Genomic DNA, 21,672 nt, shown 5'->3' with positions numbered 1-21,672 from the left:
TGCTGCCTTCTGCCCCCGCCTGGAGGGGTTGCTCTCGGGGCTGCTGTATCATCGTGCCCTGTCATCCCTCGCCTTTTAATCCGATCTGCCTCGTCTCATGAGAAACCAGCTTCGGATCTAGTGTGGCATGCTCCTCTTTTATTTGCTCTTTTAAGTGGGAAATACCCCATGGCCCTGACCAGCCTGTGTGTGTCTCCCTAACAGGTACCACACCAGAAGTAATAGCTTAGCATGTCTTGCTGGGGAGAATCAAGCCTTTTATTTGTAGTAGTAACTTCGGTCTCTGCTAAAACATGGTCTCTGTTGAAATTGCTGCAGAGTTACTGTTTATGCAGATTCTGGCTTTTATGGAAACACCTGTTTGCTAGGAAAAAGGCTGAGACGATTGAGCAGCTGTCAAAAAATAATGGATGCCTCTCACTAGCAATTTGCACAAGTGAGACAGCATGTGCTACACTCACTTCAGCTTGCTCCTTCAAGTAATTACTCTCCAGAAACTTTTCCAGATGATGGCCACCATTTGGCACAGGATGGTACTTTGTTGTATGTGAGTCATTCCCCTGCTGTGAGAATAGGCTGTATCTGACAACTCTGGAGTGTTTGTGGCCAATGTGGAATATTTGTCACGCTTTGTGTCATTTGAAAGGTGAATTACAGGTATTACAGTTTTATTTTAGAAACGCGAGATTTGTCTTGTTACCGCCTTTGGCAGGTGTCTGGAGGGTTTTGCTGTGCTGCGTGGTGGTTTGTTTGCCATGCAGAGACATTTGCAAGCCATCTAGAAGCCTTTTCCACATCAGTGCTTTATAATTCGGTCCCCATAAATCTGGGAACACAGGAGAAGAGTCTGGAAATGCTGGTGAATTGTTTCTCTTGGCTATGATTTTATATTTATTTATTTTTAAGGAAGGATTTTAGGTACTTTTTATTTGAGGACAAACTGAAATTGGTGCCTTCTGCTTGAAGGTACATTGATTTGCTAATTGTTGTGCTTTCTTGTGCATGTTTTGTCACTCTTCAGGCATCACATATACCTTTTTACAAGTCTCTCCTTATTTCCCTTACATCCATTCTTTAGTGTCCATTTTCAGTTCTTCATTTAAGCAAAGCATTTCAGGTGTTTCTAAAACAGTTGTTCCTGCCTCTTTACCTGGAGTTCATGACCTCTACAACTGAAAGCCTGGGCAATGAAATCAGTGGTGGCTGACAGCTGACTGATAACAGTTAGTTAACAGCCCGGCACATGGTGATTATCAAGTTAGTAATGAGTCTTCCTTTAAAAACATAGCCTTTAAAATGAAATGGGATATGCTGCAGAGCTGACAGAGATAATACAGGATGATGTGTGTAGCTCTAAAATACTGCTCTGTGCCTAGATTAATTTCTTAGTAACAGTTGAATCATATGAATTCAGAAACTTGCCTGTTCTTGTGGGAAAACTGTCTTGACTGCAGAATTTTAATTTAATTTATTGCCGATTAACAAACTTCTAAGTACTGATTTGGTTAGTGAGATACAAAGAAGACAACCAGTTAAACAAACAGTTGAGGAAAACTTTCCTTCCACTTCCCTAGGCTCAACTTCACTCCAGACACCTCCCTTGCTTTCCTTGTCTCCCCTTCCCTGGTTGTCCCCACAGGTTACACTCTATCCCTTGGGAGAGGCATTGATTGTACACTTGTGCATGGAGGTTTCTTTCTGCTGCTCCTTATTTCTCATTTCTTCTGCTCCCATTTGGGTCCCTCCATGGTCCCTCATGGGCCATGATCCCCTCAAGGGTGTCCCTGTGCCAGTGTGGGCACCTCCACAGGCTGCAGCCCCCTCAGAGATGTCCCTGCTTTGGTGTGGAGAGCCTCCTTCCACGAGTGCACCTCCAGCCACGTCCCCAGCAATGTGCTCTTCCTCATGCCTCCCCCTGTGTCTTTCCTAGTGTGTCACCACCGCCTGTGCTTTCCAATGCACTTTCTGGTACTGGCAGCTCCTCTCTTTCTTAAATAAGCTGGAGCAGAGGCACCATGTGCTCATCTGACACACTGGAGTTTTGGCAGGCACTGGGTTTGGTCCACTATGGAGCCAGCTGGAGCTGGCCATGACCAGTGCAGGGCAGTTGATGGCCTCCTCCCATGCAGCCCCCTGCTACCATAACCTGTGGTTTATTCCCAGCACACTGGTGTGCTGGTTGGGTGATGCAAGGAGAAAGGTCCTGATGTTGCCTAATAGACACAGAAATAAACCCAAATTTCTCTGTCATAGCTTGCTAAATGGCAATGTTGTGTTATGTCACTAGGTTGCTAACGCTCTTACAATTTTATTTGTTATTAACTTGGCCATCTGAGTAGTTGTGTCTGTTCCTACACAACTGCTGATACCTGGGTTCAGAGGGAGCTGGTTTCTGTAATGATTGCATTCATACATGTTTTCATAATCGTCTTTTTTTTTGCCTAAAACTTTGTCAAAGAGTTAATTTTCCTCTTTTTCAGATCTGAAGGTACTAGTTCTGCTGATGCAAAGGTGGCAGCTCAAATTGCCAGGGAGAAGTCAGAGCTCTGCTCCACCAGCGTGAGTAGTCGTGCTCTTCACAGAGACCATTTCACTTGCTTATTGTTTTGTTTGTCCCACTTGTTCAACGATTTTGTTATGTCATCCCTGTTATATTTTGGTCTGAATTGCTGCCACCATGAGTTCTGTGTGGGATTGTATGTGCTAGAAGAGATGAACATAGAAAAGAGATGGTGAGAGTAGACATGTTTAACAGAAAGCTTGGGAACAAATGGTTTCTTAGGCACCAAATTGCTATCAACAGCAGAGTCTGTGTGTGCATGGCTGGGTGCAGCTGTGAAGAGTTGGCGAGAGTGAGGACAGCGGTAAATGGCTGCTGTAGTATTGAATCCAGCTCTTGCATAGTCTTACATGCATGCTGCCTTGGGTGGGTATTGCGTCCTCTTAACATCTCCCTTCTCTCTTCTCCAGTACATCCTGTTTCTAGCTGTACAAAATCTTTACATGATGTGTAACTTAAACGCAGGAAGTTATATGGTTTTTCTGAACTGTTGCAGGGTGCAGAGTCCTTGGAGTGAAGAGACCATGAATTGATACTGCTCTCCAGCAGACGGGAAATAAGCCATTCTTTGTGCTTCTCAGGGCTTTTTATCCTACACTGTGCCTTAAACATGGAAACTGTAGAAATGAATAGCATATCCTTGAAACGTCCTCACTCTGAGGATGATGTGGCTAATGCAGATGAAATTAAAAGACAGAAGTTCTCAGAGAAGTCTAAGATGGGGAATGACTCTGGGCAGAGCATTGAGACTGTAACAGAACAACCTGACAAACCTCTGCTTGAGGTCACGAAAAATGAAATAATTCCCAATGAGGAAAGCGAGGAGCAGGAAGATGAGGAACTAGAAGACAGTGATGAAGATGGAGATCCAGAGAGCTTTGCAGACATGATGAAGCATGGACTGACAGAAAGTGATGTTGGCATAACTAAATTTGTTAGCTCTCATAAAGGGTTTTCTGGAATCTTAAAAGAGAGGTAACTCTTTGTCTTGTTATGTACGTTAATTCCTTGTGTTAAGCAGCTGTTGTTCTTCATTTTCCTTTTCTGGTTTACAGGATGTAGCTGGATTATGTGTGGCCACTTAGGAGGTTCATAATTTTCTTTTCCTAGTGCTGAGGCTGAAAGAAAGGTTTAAATTGGGATTTTTCTAGACTGATTTTATCTTTTTTTTTTCTCTTTCCTATTACATGGAGCTCTGAAGAAAGAAGCTGTGTATGGATAGAAATATGTGAGTCCACTAACCTTTGCCATTTGTCTTGCGCTCTGGCAGCAGCACACAGCATAAAACCTCATGCAATACACGCATTTTGTACCACTCAATGCTGGTATGGAGAGCGGTATTGAAACTGTGCCTCTTTAGTTCTTCGCTTCTCCCTGACTTTTTTCATGCTGATGTCTTTAAACACATATATTATCTGATGGTCCATTAGGCTTTAAACTATAGTCTGATTAACTGTAATGATAGTTACAAAACTTAAACGGGGCTTTGATAACTCATGGTGTGGAATTTTACATTATATACTTAATAAGACATTTGGGTTTTAGTAGCTTTTTTTTAAAATGAAACTTCTACGTTTTTTTAAGTTAACTAACATCTTTGAATAAAACAGAATGCAAATACAAAACTGAAGTGAGAATCACCGTTGCCCTGACTTAGCAAAGCAGTTAAAGATGTTCTGTTTATGCACCAAGAAGTCCATGTTTTTTAAATACTGGCTTCAAATATAGATCAAGTTACATAATAAACATAACGTACATATTATGTGTGTATTTAATCTTCATATGCAGCATTAAGCAGCTAGCATAATACTTTACTGGGGAACAGAGTCTGTGCTGAACCTCCTTCTGTGAAATCTACCAGTTTTGAACTCGGGTGGCCAAAGGTGGCTGGGTGGTAGAAACGTTTGTGGGCTTGTGGTTTTTTCTTTGATCTTCATTTGTAACACCTATCATTAATATAATCCTGGCGTTTTTATGGTACCAGTCACTAGCAGATCTAGATGGCTACAGATAAGAAGAGAGGAGGTCACATAACACTCCTTGCAAAGGAATTGTGCCAATATGATATATGGCTGCACAGGGGTATGGGAAATGGAGGCTTGGAGGAGATACAGTAGGAACATTCCCATTGGGAAGTTTTATTCATCTTTCAACATTCATAGGATAAGCATTTTTTGTTTGGTTGGTTTTTTTCCTTTACAAGCAAATGCTACTTAAAACATTTAGCAATTGCAACATAGACTGTGTGTGCTCTGTTAAAGTCAGGATGTTTTTATTATTGGACATAGTGACTGGATCGAAAATGTCACAGTCAAATTCTTTGTTGCTGTCATGCAGAGTAACTGTTTATTTGAAAGATGCTTTTTGTAATTGAATATATGTAACAGAGCTGAATTTGTCCTGCTTTCCTAAGAGTGGCTAACAGACACTTTATTCTGCAAGTTAAAGGAAGCGACAAAGTTAATGCATTTGAGTTTGCATTGTAGCAATGCAGTAGAGTGTTAATTGTCATTAATGACTGGGATTGAGGATACGCATTACTGATTTCTGCAAGCTACTGAGAAAATGACTCCGAATAACTATGGCAGGTGTCTGGTTACCTGCAGAGAAGTCTGCTGTGTTTGGACTTGCCAGACTTTGATCTGCATTCTCATGGTATCCTTCCAAGAGGTGAGAATAAGTACAGCTTTCTCATGGTTGAAGTTTCTTTCATGTGAATTGAATTATGTGAATTCAGAATTCTTGAGTGAATCCTGCTAACAAACATCTTTTTGGGAAAAGACTCTTTGCGATGTGGGATTGTTTTGTTAATTCATTACGAATTTAATGTGTGTTTCTTCCTGTCAGATACTCGGACTTTGTTGTCCATGAAATAGGCAAAGATGGACGTGTGAGCCATTTAGATGACTTTTCTGTTCCAGTGGATGATGAGGTAAATTTTGAGGTAAAGATTTGGTGATGGCCATGCTCTTCAAGCAAAAATATTAAAAGGCTGAAAGTTTTTCCATGAGTGATTATTGGATGTTCATTTTCCCCCCCTAAAATGTGTATTAGGACCCATCAGAAGAAACATTTACAGTTTTGTCAGAAGACGACAAGCAGCGTTTAGAGGAGCTCCAGCTTCTTAAGAATAAGGAAACTAGTGTTGCCATAGAGGTAAAGTGAAACAATGATCTGAAGTTTGGGAGGGGGAGGAGGGGAGGATGAGCTAGTGAGTGGAAGGTGAGTGCTTTCTAGTGCATGTAAGGTGTAAGAGCAGCTTGAACATGATGTAACAGGTAATAACAAAATGTTTCCAGTTTAGGGTTTAATTCTGTAAACCTTACAGATGTGCTCACACTCATGCACATGAGTGCATTTTGATTTTGGTGTGACTGTACAATGAACTCAAGTACATGCCTTAATTTCTGTGGTGTTAGACTTTCTTGCAGTGTTTTGGTTTTCTGTCTAGTAGCATTTTATAGAATAATTATGTGAGAAGGATTAAATAAAGCATCTATCCTGATGAAGGACTATTTTCAAGGTCAGTGTTTAGGGATTTAGTAGAAAAGGAGATAAATACACTCTTTAACAAGAAAAATAAGAAGGTACAAAATTAAATTAAAATTTGGTATTTTTAATCATCCAGATATTACATATACTTGAAAGATAACTTGATCTAAAATTGGGACACAGATGAGTAGGATTAAATCGTGTCATTTCAAATAAGCATTCACACATTAAATAATCTTATCTATCCTTTTTTTTTTCTTTAATGCATATAGAAAAACTTTATTTTGCCTGAGTTTTCATTAGAAGAGGGAATTTTATTAAGAACAGAAATTTTCATAATTTTCTTTCATGGATGTTGAGACTGGGGTTGGTAGCAGTTATTTACTATTTTTCAAACTAATTTTAATAAATAAAAGTTTACCTATTCACTTTAGTGTGATTTGGTAGGTTGTCTTTAAGTATGCAAAATTTAACTCTGCAAGAATCCCTCCCGTTTTGTGTTACTGTGTTTGGTTTCTGCATGCATGTGTGTCAACACAGGTAATTGAAGACACCAAAGAAAAAAGAACAGTTATCCACCAGGCTGTGAAGTCCTTGTTTCCTGGACTGGAGACTAAAACAGAAGATCGAGATGGAAAAAAGTACATTATTGCTTATCATGCTGCTGGGAAAAAAGCACTGGCAAGTGAGTTTCATTATCACAGCAGTTGGGTAAAGTAAAGACTCAAATTATCTCCAGAATAAAAATCGTTAGTAAGCACTTCAGGTGGAGCGTACCTCCTAATGTAGTCTGGATTTGCTTTTTCCTCTTGGCAACTGATGCTGTGCATCTAAAATGACTAGGAACACAAGGAGTGTCTCAAATTTAGATTTCTACTTGTTCTTTTTCATCAAATACAACCGTATTCGGAGTCAGAGGATCTCTTGTTATTTCTGTGGGAACAGGCAAAATTGGAGCTTTCTTGTCAGTATTTTTTGAACTTAGCTTTCGTGAACTTACCTGGATGTGTAAGTGTGCATTGTGGGAGTAAGAGGTTGTAGTTGAAATGTGTACGTTACACTGACAGTCAGGGTAATCTTGACTGTCTTAAATTCATGGCATAATTCTCTGACTTGAATAGAGACAAGCACGGGGGTTTTTTTCTCAGAGTTATAGTTTTATGTAAACGTAATATATTTAGCATTATTTGTAATAGCTACTTCTTCCACGGCTAATTATATTTGCAGAAAGTTGGTTTTATTCATTATAAATCATAGTTACTATTTTGGAATAATCAAAGTAGTGAAAGATTTTTCAAAATTAAGTGTTCTCCATCTTAATCTTGCCAAAAACTATTTTGGTTACTAGGAATAAATGCACGTGTTCTACATCTTTTAATGTTATTACAAATTTGTTGCTACTGTAAGTTTAGAGGATTGTCTGCATGAGGAATGCTGCACATTTAATGAAAGGTATTAAGGTGTGGTTTCGTTTAAACTGATTGCATTCCTATATAATTTCAACCTACTACAAATGTCTGTATGTAAATCTAGCCCTTTCATTTTAAAGATGAATGGATGGCAAAAGGATAAGGAGATAATTTAAAATTGGAAATAACACCATCTCCACATGGAATTGCGTTATTTTTTAAGGCTTGTTCTAAGCAAATACGGGAATGTTACACTTTTATTGGTACAGTTATAATGTGTTTATGCATCTTGTTTAATCATGTTTAGAAAATGTATATGTTTGCATGCCTTATGCATGGATTATGTATACTTACCAGCACAAAATTGTCCTCAGCCAGTTTTGTTCTCTGTTGGTTTGTAATGGTTTTACCTCCACCTTTTCCTTCTGCTGCTTCTATTCTTTAAGCATTGTTACAGTCAAGTGGTTGTTATTAAGCTGACCAGTCTGATTTAAGAGATACTGTATACAAGAATTTAAGTATTTTAAATATGCTGAAAAGAATTTAGTGATGTGTCTCTAGGATTAAAACATTACTTGAAGCACCATCTTGTGATGCAGAGAAGCATCATCTATTTAAAGCTGAATTCCTAAGTTTTGATGCTACAACCACCTGTGCATGTTGTTGACGTGTGTGGTTTCAGTGAGTGTGTCTAAATGCTTATGAATGTGGGATCTAAGAGTGCAAATTCTTTAGTCAGGATGATACATATTTTCTGTGTTTATGTAGCCAGTAACATGTCTTAGTTCTGAGTGGGTTCTCCAGGCAAGAAACATTTCAGAAGCGTAGAGTATTAGCTGAGATATCTGATTACTTTTTTTGATAATGTAAAAGGTTACCAAACATACGTTCCTAAAATTTAAAATTAGAAGCTGCTTTGTGTCTACAGTAAGTTTATACCCCAAATACTCAAAATACTGCCTTACTAAATTGTCAGTAACCTGCTGTTTCATCATTGTCCACAAATGAAGTTTGTTGCATCTCCAATTGAAGCTTTCCGTATGTTCACTGTTTGCCTCTGCACGATTCCATTGCATAACTGTCTAAATTGCTGTCATCCACCACCTAACTGTTGGATGCTCCCTAAAGCATAAACAATCCCATAACCATAAACCTGCATGTTCACCTCTAAAAACCCTTCGACAGTTTAAAAATTAAATGCTACTCTTTTGTGCTCTTTATGCTATGCATTGGGACAGAGGTCAGAACTGCAACAGGTAAGAGATGTTGACATTTCATGCTAAGAAAATGAAATGCCAACCATTATGACCTCCTAGTGACAAGACTGGCCAAACTAACAATTAATTCTTTAAAAAACCCTACAGATAAGTAATGCTTAAAATTCCCTGAAAGATCCAAAAATTGGTCTTGTGCTACCACTTTTTCCTAGTGCAGTGTAGGCAATAGTCATTCAGGGCAGAGAAGGTCGGCCAGTAATAAGTGGTGTGATTTATCACTTTTGACAACACTGCTTGGCATATATGTTAAATTTTCCATTGATCTCATTAACTCCAGCCCTTGCCTTTCAGACATCAGACACCGCTATCTGTATTTATACAACTTAAAAAGTATATATCGTACATCCCAATAATAAAAAATTGCTTCCAGCCCTCAAGTTGCAGCAAAAGATTTTGGATAAAGGGCTTGGAAGTATGATTTTGCTGTCAAAAATGTAACATGACTTTGAAACATGGCAGTAAGGACTACAGACTGTACCTCTGGTCCATCTACACAGTTGAATACTTTGAAGTATTGAGTGAGGAATGGTTAAATATTGGGACTCAGCATGGCCGTCTGCGTGGTGGGTAGGCCCGAAGCATGAGGTGCCCACTGGTATGTATAGTGTCTATAAAGTCCTTTTAGTTAAGCCCAGATTAGGCCTCACTTCTTGAAGGGTGTTGAAATGACTGTGTGCAAGATGGATTTGTTACATTTAAGGAACGATTCCAGACGGAGAAGACTTTCCATGAGACTCGCGCTCTGTTTTCCTCTCTTTCCTTCTGATTTCCGAGTTCTTCATGAAGGACCTTGCTCCGCAAGCTTAGGGAGGTGTTTCATTGCCTGTGTTACAGAGCAGTGGTGGCTCAGGAGGGAGAGCTGCAGGAACGTGAGGTCTCTTAGCAGATTTCTAACCCTACTGCTCAGTTTAGGCCCTAGGAAACTCCATAGGGGGTGCTTTGCTTAGAAACTGGTGGTACAGGGCAAGTGTTGGAATAGTTCTTAAGTGATTAAAAACTACGTGTGAAGTATTTTATACTGTAGCATCCAAAACTGTTTTTGCAGAAATGTGTGCATGGATGGCAGCTTCTCAAAAAACCACCACCACCAAAAGCAAACAAAAACCTCAACAAACAACAAAACAACCAAGAAGGATTATCTTTTACCATAAATTTTCCTGAACACTAAACATACTCGCTATCTGTGTGGGATATCTGGGCTTTAAACTAATGTGAACAAAAAGAGCAAAATTTCCCAAGAACTTCCTTCGTTGGTGTTTATATACTGGAATAGGACTAGCTTTTTCAGTTAGCTTTTGTTGTTATGAAAGATGCTTAAGCCCTTTTTGTACAGAACTAGGTATGTCTGCTTGATGGCTACCAAGATACAAGGGACATGTTATTTAAAAAAAAACCCAAATCCTTAGTTTTGGTTTTATAAAACAAAGAATTGATAAGCTAAACACCTCAAAATTCAGTCCCCCTTCCCAGTAATGCCGTCAACAGTGGATGATTGTAAAATGAAAGTCTTGTCTCTGGAGGCTTTTATGTGTAACCAAAGCCTGACAAATACATTGACAGGCTTTTTTTCCTCTCCTGAAAGCACCAAGTAATTGTACAGAATAGTAAGCCAGTTGTTAGTCTGCAGGTGCTGAAGATGTTTTGCCCTCTGACCTTCTCTAAATACAGTACCTCGCTTGAATTGTTTCTTAATATCTCTATTGTGCCAGATTTCTCTCTCCCACAAATATATATTTTTTAATTAAAAAACAAAATTCACCTGAAAGTAATTTTTTGTGAGTATACCATTTTTAGGCTTTTGTAGAGATACTACCCATGCTTTTGCATGACACAGAAAAATTACTACAGAAATAAAGAATGTTAGTACTATAAATATTAATTGTACTCTTTCCACAAACAGGGCTCTGATGGTCCTCATCTATTAATTATGGAAGGCACTAAATGAAATATGAAGTAGCTTTTATTGTTGAAAGTCACTGTAATGTTAATGTTTTTAAGAAATTTAATCAGACAATATGGCAGTTAAATGACCAGGGTGTATTTTTAGATAATTTATTTACAGAGGAACTGTCAAAATTTCTTTTAATATTTTCTAGGTGAAAGAATTGATTAAAGAGATGTTTACAGCCTGTGGAAAGGGAGAAGGTCTTTTTCAATGTACTTTACAGCTTTTGCTGTCAGTAATTAACTTCTTTTCTAAAGCAGATGGAAATTACCAGTAATTGACTCTTGCATATTTGTTTGAAATGTAGCTGCAATGGCAAAGATAATAATTAAATTTTTAAAAATGGCATCTTACAAATTTTAACTTCTTGTTTTTTCAAGATCCAAGAAAACACTCTTGGCCAAAATCTAGGGGAAGCTACTGCCACTTCGTACTGTACAAGGAAAACAAGGATACTATGGATGCTATTAATGTCCTATCCAAATTTTTAAGGTAAGGCTGTTGTTTCTGCCAGCCTGGCTAGCATGCAGTCTTGCCCCTGTATGTTTCATGTTACTGTAAATGTTATGCTTCAGAAATTCTATGTAGGAGCAACGCAAGCGATGCTATTGCCTAATTTGTAGGCACTGTTAAAAAAAAAAAGTTATAATATAAAATTTGAGACTTTTTAAGTTTTGGAAGAACGTGAGGATGGGACAAAATGATCCAAAGAAATTTGACTGTGCTCTCCTAATTGAAGGTGGCTGATCTGCAAAAGGCTTGGCAGCTCAAAGCCTCAATGTGTGTAACCTGAATTAAAAGCCAGCTTTTCCCCGGTGTGTGAATATTTGCAAGTATGTTATGAACCTGTCAGATACTGTTATGATAATATGCTGATCAGTTGCCAAGCAGTTAGAGTTGATAAACTGTTGTTCTATGTATTAATTTCTCCATGGCAACGCAGTTCCTGTCGCCCCATCGAGTGCAGCAGCAAACAGATTTGCCAAAGGCGTGATGTGAACAGTGAATTGCAGAGGAAGGACCCTTAAAATGGGGTCAATTCAGTGATCTACTTGCAAGGAAACTTCTCCCCTCCTTTTCCCTTCACCCTTCCTGTCCAAAAATAGATGAGTTTAATCTAGAGTCTAACCAGTATACTGCTAGTATTTCTATTTGAGAACAGAATAGTTTGGTGGGAAAATGTATGTTATGGCAATCTTGCTACCCCCTGGTGTCTATGGCTGGAATAATTGGAAATATTCCCTGTGTAACACAGGCTGTAAAGTATAAAGTGGACAGGAAAGGATTTTTTTTCTCCCAAGGAAAGAAATTGATCAAATTTTAAATCCTCACATTCTCACATAATGTGCATGTGTGGTATTCAAACAGGCAGATTATTTTAAGATTAAGGAAGAAATGGACATGAATTTTTTTTAAAGTGAAATTAGTGATGGGTACACATTTGTGCATTGAATGGATGTATATTAAGAAGTACTTCAAAGCTCATATTCTGAATGCACAGGTGTGGTAAAAGTGAATCTGTCTACGTATAATTAAAACAGAAGTTTCCCTGTGTTTTACGTACTCATAGATGAGATTATAAAATGTCATGTGCATGTCAGATTGTAGCCTAGTTCTGGGAGATATATGTATTTTTCTATTTTTAATACAGAAGTTCAGTAATTCTAATTGTGCTGAAAATTCTGTTCGATTTGTGGCTATTTTAATATACATAATATCTGTTACTGTTGCTTTTAAGAGTGAAGCCGAACATATTTTCCTACATGGGAACTAAAGATAAAAGGGCTATAACAGTTCAAGAAATTGCTGTTCTTAGGTAAGTGAAAGTATACTGCAGTACTTGCACTTCTACTGTGATAGCTTGAATATCTCACTGAATGCCTTGAAAATTAAGTATGTATGTGACACAAATGCAGCTCCTCATCCTGTAAAGCACGTGTATTAATAAAGATGCTCTGATCCTTTCTTATTCCATGGTGATTGTTGGTATTTTCAGTCAGTGGTGCCCTGAGTCGTGCCCTGGATACATGTATTTGGCTGAAGCAGTGGGCCAAACTGCCTGTGTGCTCTTAGGCTGCATGGCTCCCATGCCACAGCAGAGAAACAGGATAACAGTGAAAGTCCTATTTCCTTCCACGCTTCTTTCTTCCCTCCTCCATCTGGAATCCTATTTTTTTTCCTCACTGAACTCTGAACAGGTCCAGAAAAGGCTATCCACTGTCTAGGCTCATCTGTAAGTAGCCAGAATGGGCAAAAAATTATGAGGAATTTTTCCTGCCTTAAACTAAGTCATGTGCTAAAAGAAAATAAAAATTATTTTGCTATATTCCAAGATAATTTTATGGTTTCTGGGCACTTGAAATTGGTGTTACATCTATAACTGAGAATGATGCATGCCTTACAAGTCGTATATTGCAATATGTGTTTAGCTAGCTGGCGTGCTCTATTTACAACTCTCTGAACCACACTCCTAAAGTGAGGAATTCCAAGATTTTAGAGCCAGAAATTTGATAGAATCTTTGTTAAAATGAGGACAGTTGCCAATTAATTGTTCGTATTTTCCTCCCAGTGGTTTGCATGTGCATATGTTTGCCATGTATAAAAGGAATTGCTAATTTGGCTCTGATTCTTGTTGCTGCAAGACAAATTTGCAAAGTGATGACAATTAACCAAACTTGTGGTGTAGCCGTCTCAGGTGCTGTGCTGTTTACTTTTAACATGATCACATTTAATGTGTCCAAAAGCTTCAGTGTGTTGCAAGCATTGATTGGGGGGAGTGTACGGATTTGTGGTCGTCAGTAGAGCCACAGCACCCAACTCTCCTGCGCAGCCTTGGAGAAGAGCGGCACAGGAGAGGAGACATCGCCATTTATCAACCTGCTTGAAGCTGAGTATGCTGGCCAGGCTAGTTGATAAACTTGTTTATCGTGCTATAAATTTTAGCAGAAGTGTCAAAGAGTGGCTCGGTGATGCAGAGAACAGGGTATACTTTCAAAAATGCTAGTGACAAAAATGACAGATAACAGTGACAGATTGGATTTCGTACTCCTTCATCTGCACCAAGCTTATACAATGGCTAATTACTTAACTCTGTGTTTACGACTGTGCTAACTGTAGTGTACTCATGGTGTAGTTAAACAAAGCAGAGTTCAGCTTGCAGGGTTCAATATACATCAATATTGCAACGTACTCCTTGAGTGCATACTGTAACATAAATGTGGTAAGTCAGTACTAGCAGCTTTTGTCATGGTATACATTTTCTCTTGTACAAGTAGCCTTAAGGATTATCTGTTCTTTTCTTTTAGATATTTCATTAAAATACTTTGAAAATGCAACAGTAGAAAATTGGGGAAACTGGGCTCCTTGGTTTTTGTTTTGAAATGCTGGCATTTCTATATTTATTTCATTTTCTGCTTTTCAAAGCACAGGTTGGTCACTGTTGCCCCTTTCTTTTTAGAATCACTGCACAGAGACTTGCTCATTTGAATAAATGTTTGATGAACTTCAAATTAGGAAATTTCAGTTACAAGAACCATCCACTGAAATTAGGAGAACTGCAAGGAAACCATTTCACTGTTGTTCTCAGGTAATATGTTAGTATGTGTTTAGGAACTTCTGTTAAATTTGGTTTTGTTGGTTTTTTTTATAGATAAGGGATATCAGTGCATTTTGTGTTACAAAAAATGTCCTTCTATTGGCAGGAGTCTGAATTTGTTAAGTAATCTGTAATGTTGATGTTGAGCTTTAATGTTATGGAGATCACAGAATAGTGTAAGTCCTTAATAATTTGTCTATAACTTTTTTAATGCTAGAAACATAACAGGAACTGATGCCCAGATAGAGCAAGCAATGCACTCTCTCAGGGAAATTGGATTCATTAATTACTATGGAATGCAAAGATTTGGAACTACAGCTGTTCCTACATATCAAATTGGCAGGTTTGTGTTGTTTTCATATCTTATTTTTTTTTAATTTTATTTTTATCCCTGAATAACTTCCAATGTATTTTGGGGAATGCTTTTTCCTAGCATATTGCATGTGCCAATTCTAATTTTAAATTCAAGAAAGAACTTGTTTCTGACCTTGCTTGAGCAGGTATCTTGCATAATGCCACTACTTTTAATATCACAAATCTCAACACTAATATTTTTTTTATATAAGTTGGCTAAATCTCCCTAAAATATATTTAGTCAGTTCTTAATAAACTTTACTGTTTGAATCTTAGAGCTATTCTACAGAACAATTGGAATGAAGTAATGGATTTGATATTAAAACCACGACCAGGAGGTAAGGATTGAAAAAGTGGTTCTGCCGCTCCTCCTCCACGAATTGTATGTTTGGGAAAAACACACTCAGATTTTGATTATTTTAATTTGAAAGGATGATTGTGAAGACAGCTTTGCATGTGCTAAGCTTCAGACAGTTTAGCAATGAAGAAGCAATCTTCAGACTCTACCTTTCTGCTTCTCTTTCCTTGCTGTGCAGTTTCTTGCAGTGGGGATGAAAAGGCACCTGAATACTTATACCCAGAGTCTGCTCAGACTCCATGTGAAGCCTTCCAACATCGACTGTTCTGTGATTCTGTTAAAATTTGTAATTACTGTGACCAAAGCCTTAATTTTTCAACTGTTTTAACAAAAGATGAGATGGATGCATTTTTGGTGTGTAGTTAATATTTTTATTTTACATCCTTGTTCTAGCTGAAAAGGGATACTTAGTAAAATGCAGAGAAGAATGGGCAAAGACTAAAGATCCAGCAGCAGCCCTCAAGAAACTACCTGTAAAAAGGTGCGTGGAAGGACAGCTTCTACGTGGACTCTTAAAATACGGAATGAAGAACATAATCTCTGCGTTTGGCATAGTGAGTGTAAAAGTGCTATGGGGTATTTACTTGAATAGGCATTCTTTTGATGGTAACATGATGAATTTGAAAGAGCCATAGATGCTTGATGAGTGGAAGGTTAAGTTTAAAATGTTTACATTTATCCTGCCGTTTTGCTCAAAGTTGTGTTGCATGGTAACCGATGACATCTGTAATTAATGTATGCGTAATGAGCTTTCCAATTCATACAACAATCTCTCTGGTACAGTTACACTTAGCAGCCATACAGATTAGAGAATTGTGCAAAAGTTCAGTATTGGAGCTCTTCTGTTGCTTCAGAACTATAAATCAAACCAATAGTGTGCTAATGAATCAGCTTAATAGAGGTGGCGGATTTGCTGTCATTTTCAAGTACTGTAATTAAGACCAAGTCTTTGGAGAAAATACCTCATCACCAGCAAACTACTGGGTCCATTGTAGGAGCCAAGGAATAATTTATTGTTTATGAAGGAGATAATTAGAATAACACTGTGCATTTGCATCTGCAAAGTTTACTTAAGATTTCAGGAGGTTGAGTATGAATTCAGTGTTTTATGGTAGCCCCATGTGTTTGATTAGCTGTTGAAAAAAATTTTAAAAGCTTTTTTGTCAACTTAAGTGCAGGAGGTTTTTTTGTGCAGATTTCAAATGTGTAAAAGCAGTATTGCTTTGCTTACTCTTTTTTGCAAATAATGAACAAAATTCAGATCTGTATAGCAAGAATTTGTTGTAGTCTTCTTGCTGGAGAAGATAACATTTCAAATATATGCCTTTTTGGTTAAGATTGAAACAAACTAAAAATACATCTTTCTAATTTTTTTACTTTTTTTTTAATTTGCCTCTAGATACCGAGAAATAATCGTTTAATGTATATTCATAGCTACCAGAGTTATGTGTGGAATAATATGGTGAGCAAGAGAATAGAAGAATACGGGCTTAGAGCTGTACCAGGAGATCTCACACTTAAAGGAGGTAAAATCAGAGAAACAAAAAGCCAGTGATGCTGTGTAGTTCAAATTGCTCAGAAAATAAGGCACACATCTGTTTGTGATGCTGCATACATGTTTTCTTTTCCCTATCCCTCATTTTGTGATTTATGGATCCATTGGCCAGTTTTAGTCTAATTTTGCAAGGAAATGGAAGTTAGGTATTACACGAGTGTTAGGTATTCCATGAGCTGTTGGTTTGCTTGTTTTTCCAAATAGTTGGATAGGGAAGAGAGACTATGAAGGACTGATGGTTCTCAAGAATGAACTCAAACCTAGCTGAGCTATGGAGAACTGTGGAAGGATGGTACAAATGTTTTAACCACAGAAGTTCTTGCTTGCATAGTATCTTGTAAAGCAGAGACTCCACTCAGTTAAAATTTTCTTTGCTTGGATTTCCTCTGGCACTTCCCTGGGGTGAGAATATCCACAGGATTTCTCCTTCGTGTATGCCTGATGCATACATAGGGGACTGTTCATATAGCAGTCCTTACTTCAGTCAGCTTTAAAAGTCACTGAAAACCAGGCTGTGCTTCTGCCAGTAACTGACAGTCTTGAAGACTTATTTCTTTCCTTAATGTCTATTAAGTGGAAATAAAACACAGTAGTTATCCCTATCAAAGTAGGCTTGTTTCTATTAAATAGTTTATTTTAAATTTAGCTAATGTTAACTGTTACATGCATACTGGTAACTCTTCATTTTTTTTGTCCTGATTGTAGCCACAGCTGTTCATATTGAAGAGGGAGATGTTGATAACTACACTATCCACGATGTAGTGATGCCATTGCCTGGATTTGATGTTATTTATCCAAAGCATAAAAGTAAGTCTGACTGTTAACTTACATACTCACTCTGAAAATGTAAGTCTGCTTTAAGATTGTTCCTAAAAAGAAGATAGATGTATGCAATCTTGGTGACCACACTATTTCAGAGCTCTGACACATTGGTGTCAGCCTCTCCCACTGTGATAATAATAGTCTGCATTGTAACTTGCTTCATTTACCATAGATCTGTTTCATATTTCTTTTTAGCTAGTAGCTTTTCCAAAGAAAAATAATGTTGTCTCAGTAAAAAATGGTGAAATATTAATTGAAAAGTGTATGCATTTGATTTTTATATTAGAAAACAAACCAAACCTCTAGAATTTGTAATGCAGGCAAATGCTTGAAGTTAGGAAAAAGAACCAGATCTGTTTAATTAAATATTAACCAGTATGAATGTTTAAAAAAAAACTGTATCTTTCATCTCCTGTATATAAACTGTATTGTATTTAAATTGTTCTTATTGGACTATGTTCAGTGATGTACGATTATCTGCATGGAACGTGATGTTAAGGGATAGAGTTGTAGAATCATTTGGGTTGGAAGGGATCCCAAGAGGCCATCTGGTCCACTCTTTTGGTCAAAGCAGGGTCAGTGCTGTGTTCAGGCCAGCTTGCTCAGGGCTTTGTCCTATGTGGTCTGAAAAGCTTCAAGAATGAATAGTTGCTGAGTTCTCCTTTGAGTCTTCTCTTCTCTAAGCTAAAGCGGCCTGGTTCTCTCAGATTGTCCTCACAGGGCACATGCTACAACCCTTGGCCATTGGAGTGGTCTTTCATTGGACTCAATCTGACAGCACTTACTCTGTACTGGATACAGTATTCCAAGTGTAGTCTCATGAGTGCCCAGTGAAGGGCAGTAATTGTTTTTCTTGGGGTAGCTCCTGCTAAGCTCCTGTAGCTCATAGCATTTATTGCTGCCTGGGTGCTCTGTGAATTCTCCTTTCCACTGGGAGTCCCAGGTGGCTGTCCGTAGAGTTGTTCCCTAGCCTGTACCATTGTAAGGAGTTAATTACTCACAGGTACAGGACTTTGTCCTTGCTGAATTTCATGAGGTTCCTCTTGACGTATTCCTCTGGCCTGCTTAGGTCCCTCTGAATGGCAGTCCTGCCCTTGGGTGTATTGTCTGCCACCCTAGCTTGATTTTGTCTACAAACCTGTTGGGACGAATTTCAGCTCCTCCTCCATGGGTTCTGATAAAGGGATTTGACAGGACACATCCCTGTTTCTTGAGGAGCTCTGCTTGTAATGAGCTTCTAGGTAGAGATCAAACCACTAGTGACTATCCTTTGAGAAGATGAGCCAGATGGTTCTTTACCCATCTAGCAGTCCACCTGCTGTAACCTTCTAACCTTGGATACAAGGATGCTGTGGGGTCATGTAGACAGCCTTGCTAAAGGCAAGGTAGGCAACAGTCACTGCTCTCTCTTCATCTGCAGGTGTAATCACTTCATTTGCGGTATAACTCTTGTTGCTCTTGATACCTGTGGCCAAACTTCAACTGTAGCTGAGCTTTGACTTTCCTAACACTATCCCTACATGCCTGGACAGTGTTCATACATTCCTTCTTTGTAGCTGGGCCTAGCTTTCACCTACTGTATGTGTCCTTACATATGAGCTTGTCCCTGCTTGAGTCATGAGTTCTCTGCTTAGCCAAAGCAGCCTCCCAGTACGTATATTTGTTGTCCTCAATATTTGATTGAACTGCTTTTGTGCTTGGTTGTCCTTAAAAGACCCGTCAGGTCTCTTAAGACACTCTGCCTGTCAAGAGATATGTCCTAGACCTAGGATCCCATTTGTCACCCATCTCTGAAACACTTGGAAGGTAAGGATCCCTTTGTGATAAGGTTTGACACTGAACCACATGGAGGTAAAAAATTGGAAAGAAAAGCTGCAGTTTTTTTACATTTAATTTATTTATACTGGGATTTGCCCATAGTAAGCCTAACTTACTCCTGCTAAAAATTCCCAACTGCATGAAGTAATGCTAGCAATTGCACTGCGAATCAAAGGCAGCATTTTAGCGGCAGTATATTCTTGTATTTCCATTGTCTTCCCTGTCTTGCCCAGCTGTGCATGCACATGCCCTTATTCAAGGATACAAGACAGTCATAAAATTACTGGTTTTGTTGGCAGTGTACTTAAAGGTCTCTACCAGCTAATTTCTTCACAGGGCTCTCTTAAATTGTTTCGTGCTGCTGCTTTTTCAAAGATAGAGCAATGTGTAGTCTGGCCCTTCGCTGCCTCCCCCATACCTGAGGTTAATCTTGTGAAGTTTAGGTAATTGGAAAGCATATATCAGAAGTCAATGAAATGTCAATAAAATATTTTGTGATTCTTGATTTGCTAAGATTCTTGGTTACTGACTCTACTAATCAGGTTTTAGAAGCAAGCATTGTAGGTAGTAAGACTTGCAATATTTAATCTTAAACTTCTGTGTAACATTTATCCCATGTATGCTGAGCACTACTAAATGTAAGGGAAGGAATGATCTGTGAAAATGGGCTGTTTCAATCAGCCATACTACACTGTCTCCTGTTAAATATTTCCTCTCTTGCAGTTGGTGAGGCCTACAAGGAAATGTTGGTAGCTGACAATCTTGATATCAACAACATGAGGCACAGGATCAGAGATTACTCACTTTCTGGAGCATACAGAAAAATTATCATTCGACCTCAGAATGTCAGTTGGTAAGTAGGAGGATAAAGGAAATTACAGTTGAATTGACAGCAGAGGGTATATGTGGGATGACCAAGTACAAGAACTGTTAGATTGGCCCATGGGATGTATATGTAGATTGAATCATAGGTAAGGAGGAATCTCTGTGCATTTCCCTCATGTTTTTTTACGCAGCTGAAGTTGAACCACAGCCTTACTTCTTCCTTGGCCCTCTGGTTCTGGGATGTGTGAGTGTCAAGACATCTGACTAGTTGCTACACTCCTTGCAAGGGCTTGCCTGAACACTTCATAGATAATTACTTATGTTGAAACCATGATAGATAATATTCAAAACAGGATTTTTTTTCTAGTCTTCCTGTGAGAAAGTTGGTCTCCAGTTACCTATCTGTCAGTCAGAAAGATTTGTATGGCTTAAACCTTGTAAATCACTGTTAGAGATACCACCTAGTTGTCATGGCAACAGAATAAATACCTTTTAAACAGGTGGCTGTACAAATGTGCAAAGACTTGATCACTGATGCATAGAAAAAAGTGTTTTGGAGGGAGACAAAAATACAAAAGTTTATATTTTATTTTAATTAGTGGTAATGTTTAAAGCTCATCTACTTCCCAGTTACGTATTCTACTTCTGCCATTCATTTAATAGGAATCATTCTGTATATAATGACAAGGCTGAAAAGGTATTTAAGTCTTTTCAAAGAAGTTTAGATAGCTTTCTTCAAAATGAAGGCTTCACCTCCCCTCCTCCTTCCCCCAAAACAAATGCTTAGTGTTGACACAATTTTTACTATAACTTCATAAACTACTTGTGTAACTGGAAATCCTGACAGTCCATGAGGGAAAACAGAAGTTATGAAAAGAAACTTCTTGCTAATTAATATTCTCTAGTAATCTTCATCAGAGACAAGTCTTCTACATAAAATTTTACCAGTTATTGTACCATAAATGCTGCCTTACCTGATTTTATTGGAAATTCCATTTCGGTTGTAACTGCCAAATTGGAACGATAATAAATGATATATTAAAACATATACATTTATATATAATAATAAACATAAAAATTTATTCTAAATTATTTAAGAAAATAAGTCTTATGTATATTATAAAGGGAGGTCGTTGCATATGATGATCCCAAAATCCCATTATTTACTACGGATTTGGATAAGCTGGAAGGAAAACCATTACCAGTTCTTCCTACAGGTAGGTTGATTTTCTTGCTGATATTTGCAAAGTACAAGTTTGATGTGCCTGTTGCTTTGAACTGCCACATCTTTTTAAACCTTTTCTTATGGAAGAGCTTTCATTTCACTAGCCTGTTAAGCAATGGTATTAAAGATATCCAAAGTCAGGTGTCTAAATAAGGGCCCTTATTTCTCAAGAGTGAGCAATTCTTTTGGCAGCCTGTATTGACTGCTAGCTTTTTCTTACAGACCACATGTAAAGTTGAGTTAAATGCTTAGCAGTAAATGTCTGTAAAATGCATGAAGGTGCAATTAAGCCACAAATCGTGTCTCTGCTTGAGTGTGTATTATTTGTGTGGTACATAAGAGACTGCTCAAATATTCAATCGAATTTGATGGAAAAGTGCAGGGAGGCTAAGAATTCAGTTTTGAAAGAACAAGTTTATTTTGCTTTTAAAAGAAGA

General features: G+C 38.1%; 1 protein-coding gene across 1 annotated transcript in view; it reads left to right on the top strand.

The window, feature by feature from the left end:
- The first annotated feature begins 3,170 nt into the window (after nt 1-3,170).
- The window catches only part of PUS7 (pseudouridylate synthase 7 (putative)), a 19,146-nt gene continuing 644 nt past the window's right edge, over nt 3,171-21,672 (top strand). Inside the window, exons 1-14 of the mRNA XM_010180706.1 lie at nt 3,171-3,535; nt 5,408-5,492; nt 5,615-5,716; nt 6,593-6,737; nt 11,064-11,175; nt 12,422-12,499; nt 14,141-14,269; nt 14,496-14,621; nt 14,909-14,970; nt 15,384-15,544; nt 16,390-16,516; nt 17,251-17,352; nt 19,909-20,038; nt 21,136-21,227. Of these exons, the coding sequence (XP_010179008.1) occupies nt 3,171-3,535; nt 5,408-5,492; nt 5,615-5,716; nt 6,593-6,737; nt 11,064-11,175; nt 12,422-12,499; nt 14,141-14,269; nt 14,496-14,621; nt 14,909-14,970; nt 15,384-15,544; nt 16,390-16,516; nt 17,251-17,352; nt 19,909-20,038; nt 21,136-21,227 (1,816 nt within the window). The remainder of the gene's footprint in view (nt 3,536-5,407; nt 5,493-5,614; nt 5,717-6,592; nt 6,738-11,063; nt 11,176-12,421; nt 12,500-14,140; nt 14,270-14,495; nt 14,622-14,908; nt 14,971-15,383; nt 15,545-16,389; nt 16,517-17,250; nt 17,353-19,908; nt 20,039-21,135; nt 21,228-21,672) is intronic.

Source organism: Mesitornis unicolor, unplaced genomic scaffold (genome assembly GCF_000695765.1).
Source record: "Mesitornis unicolor isolate BGI_N332 unplaced genomic scaffold, ASM69576v1 scaffold39003, whole genome shotgun sequence".
NCBI lineage: Eukaryota > Metazoa > Chordata > Aves > Mesitornithiformes > Mesitornithidae > Mesitornis > Mesitornis unicolor.
Note: the sequence above shows the minus strand (reverse complement) of the source record. Positions and strands in the feature narration are given on the sequence as shown.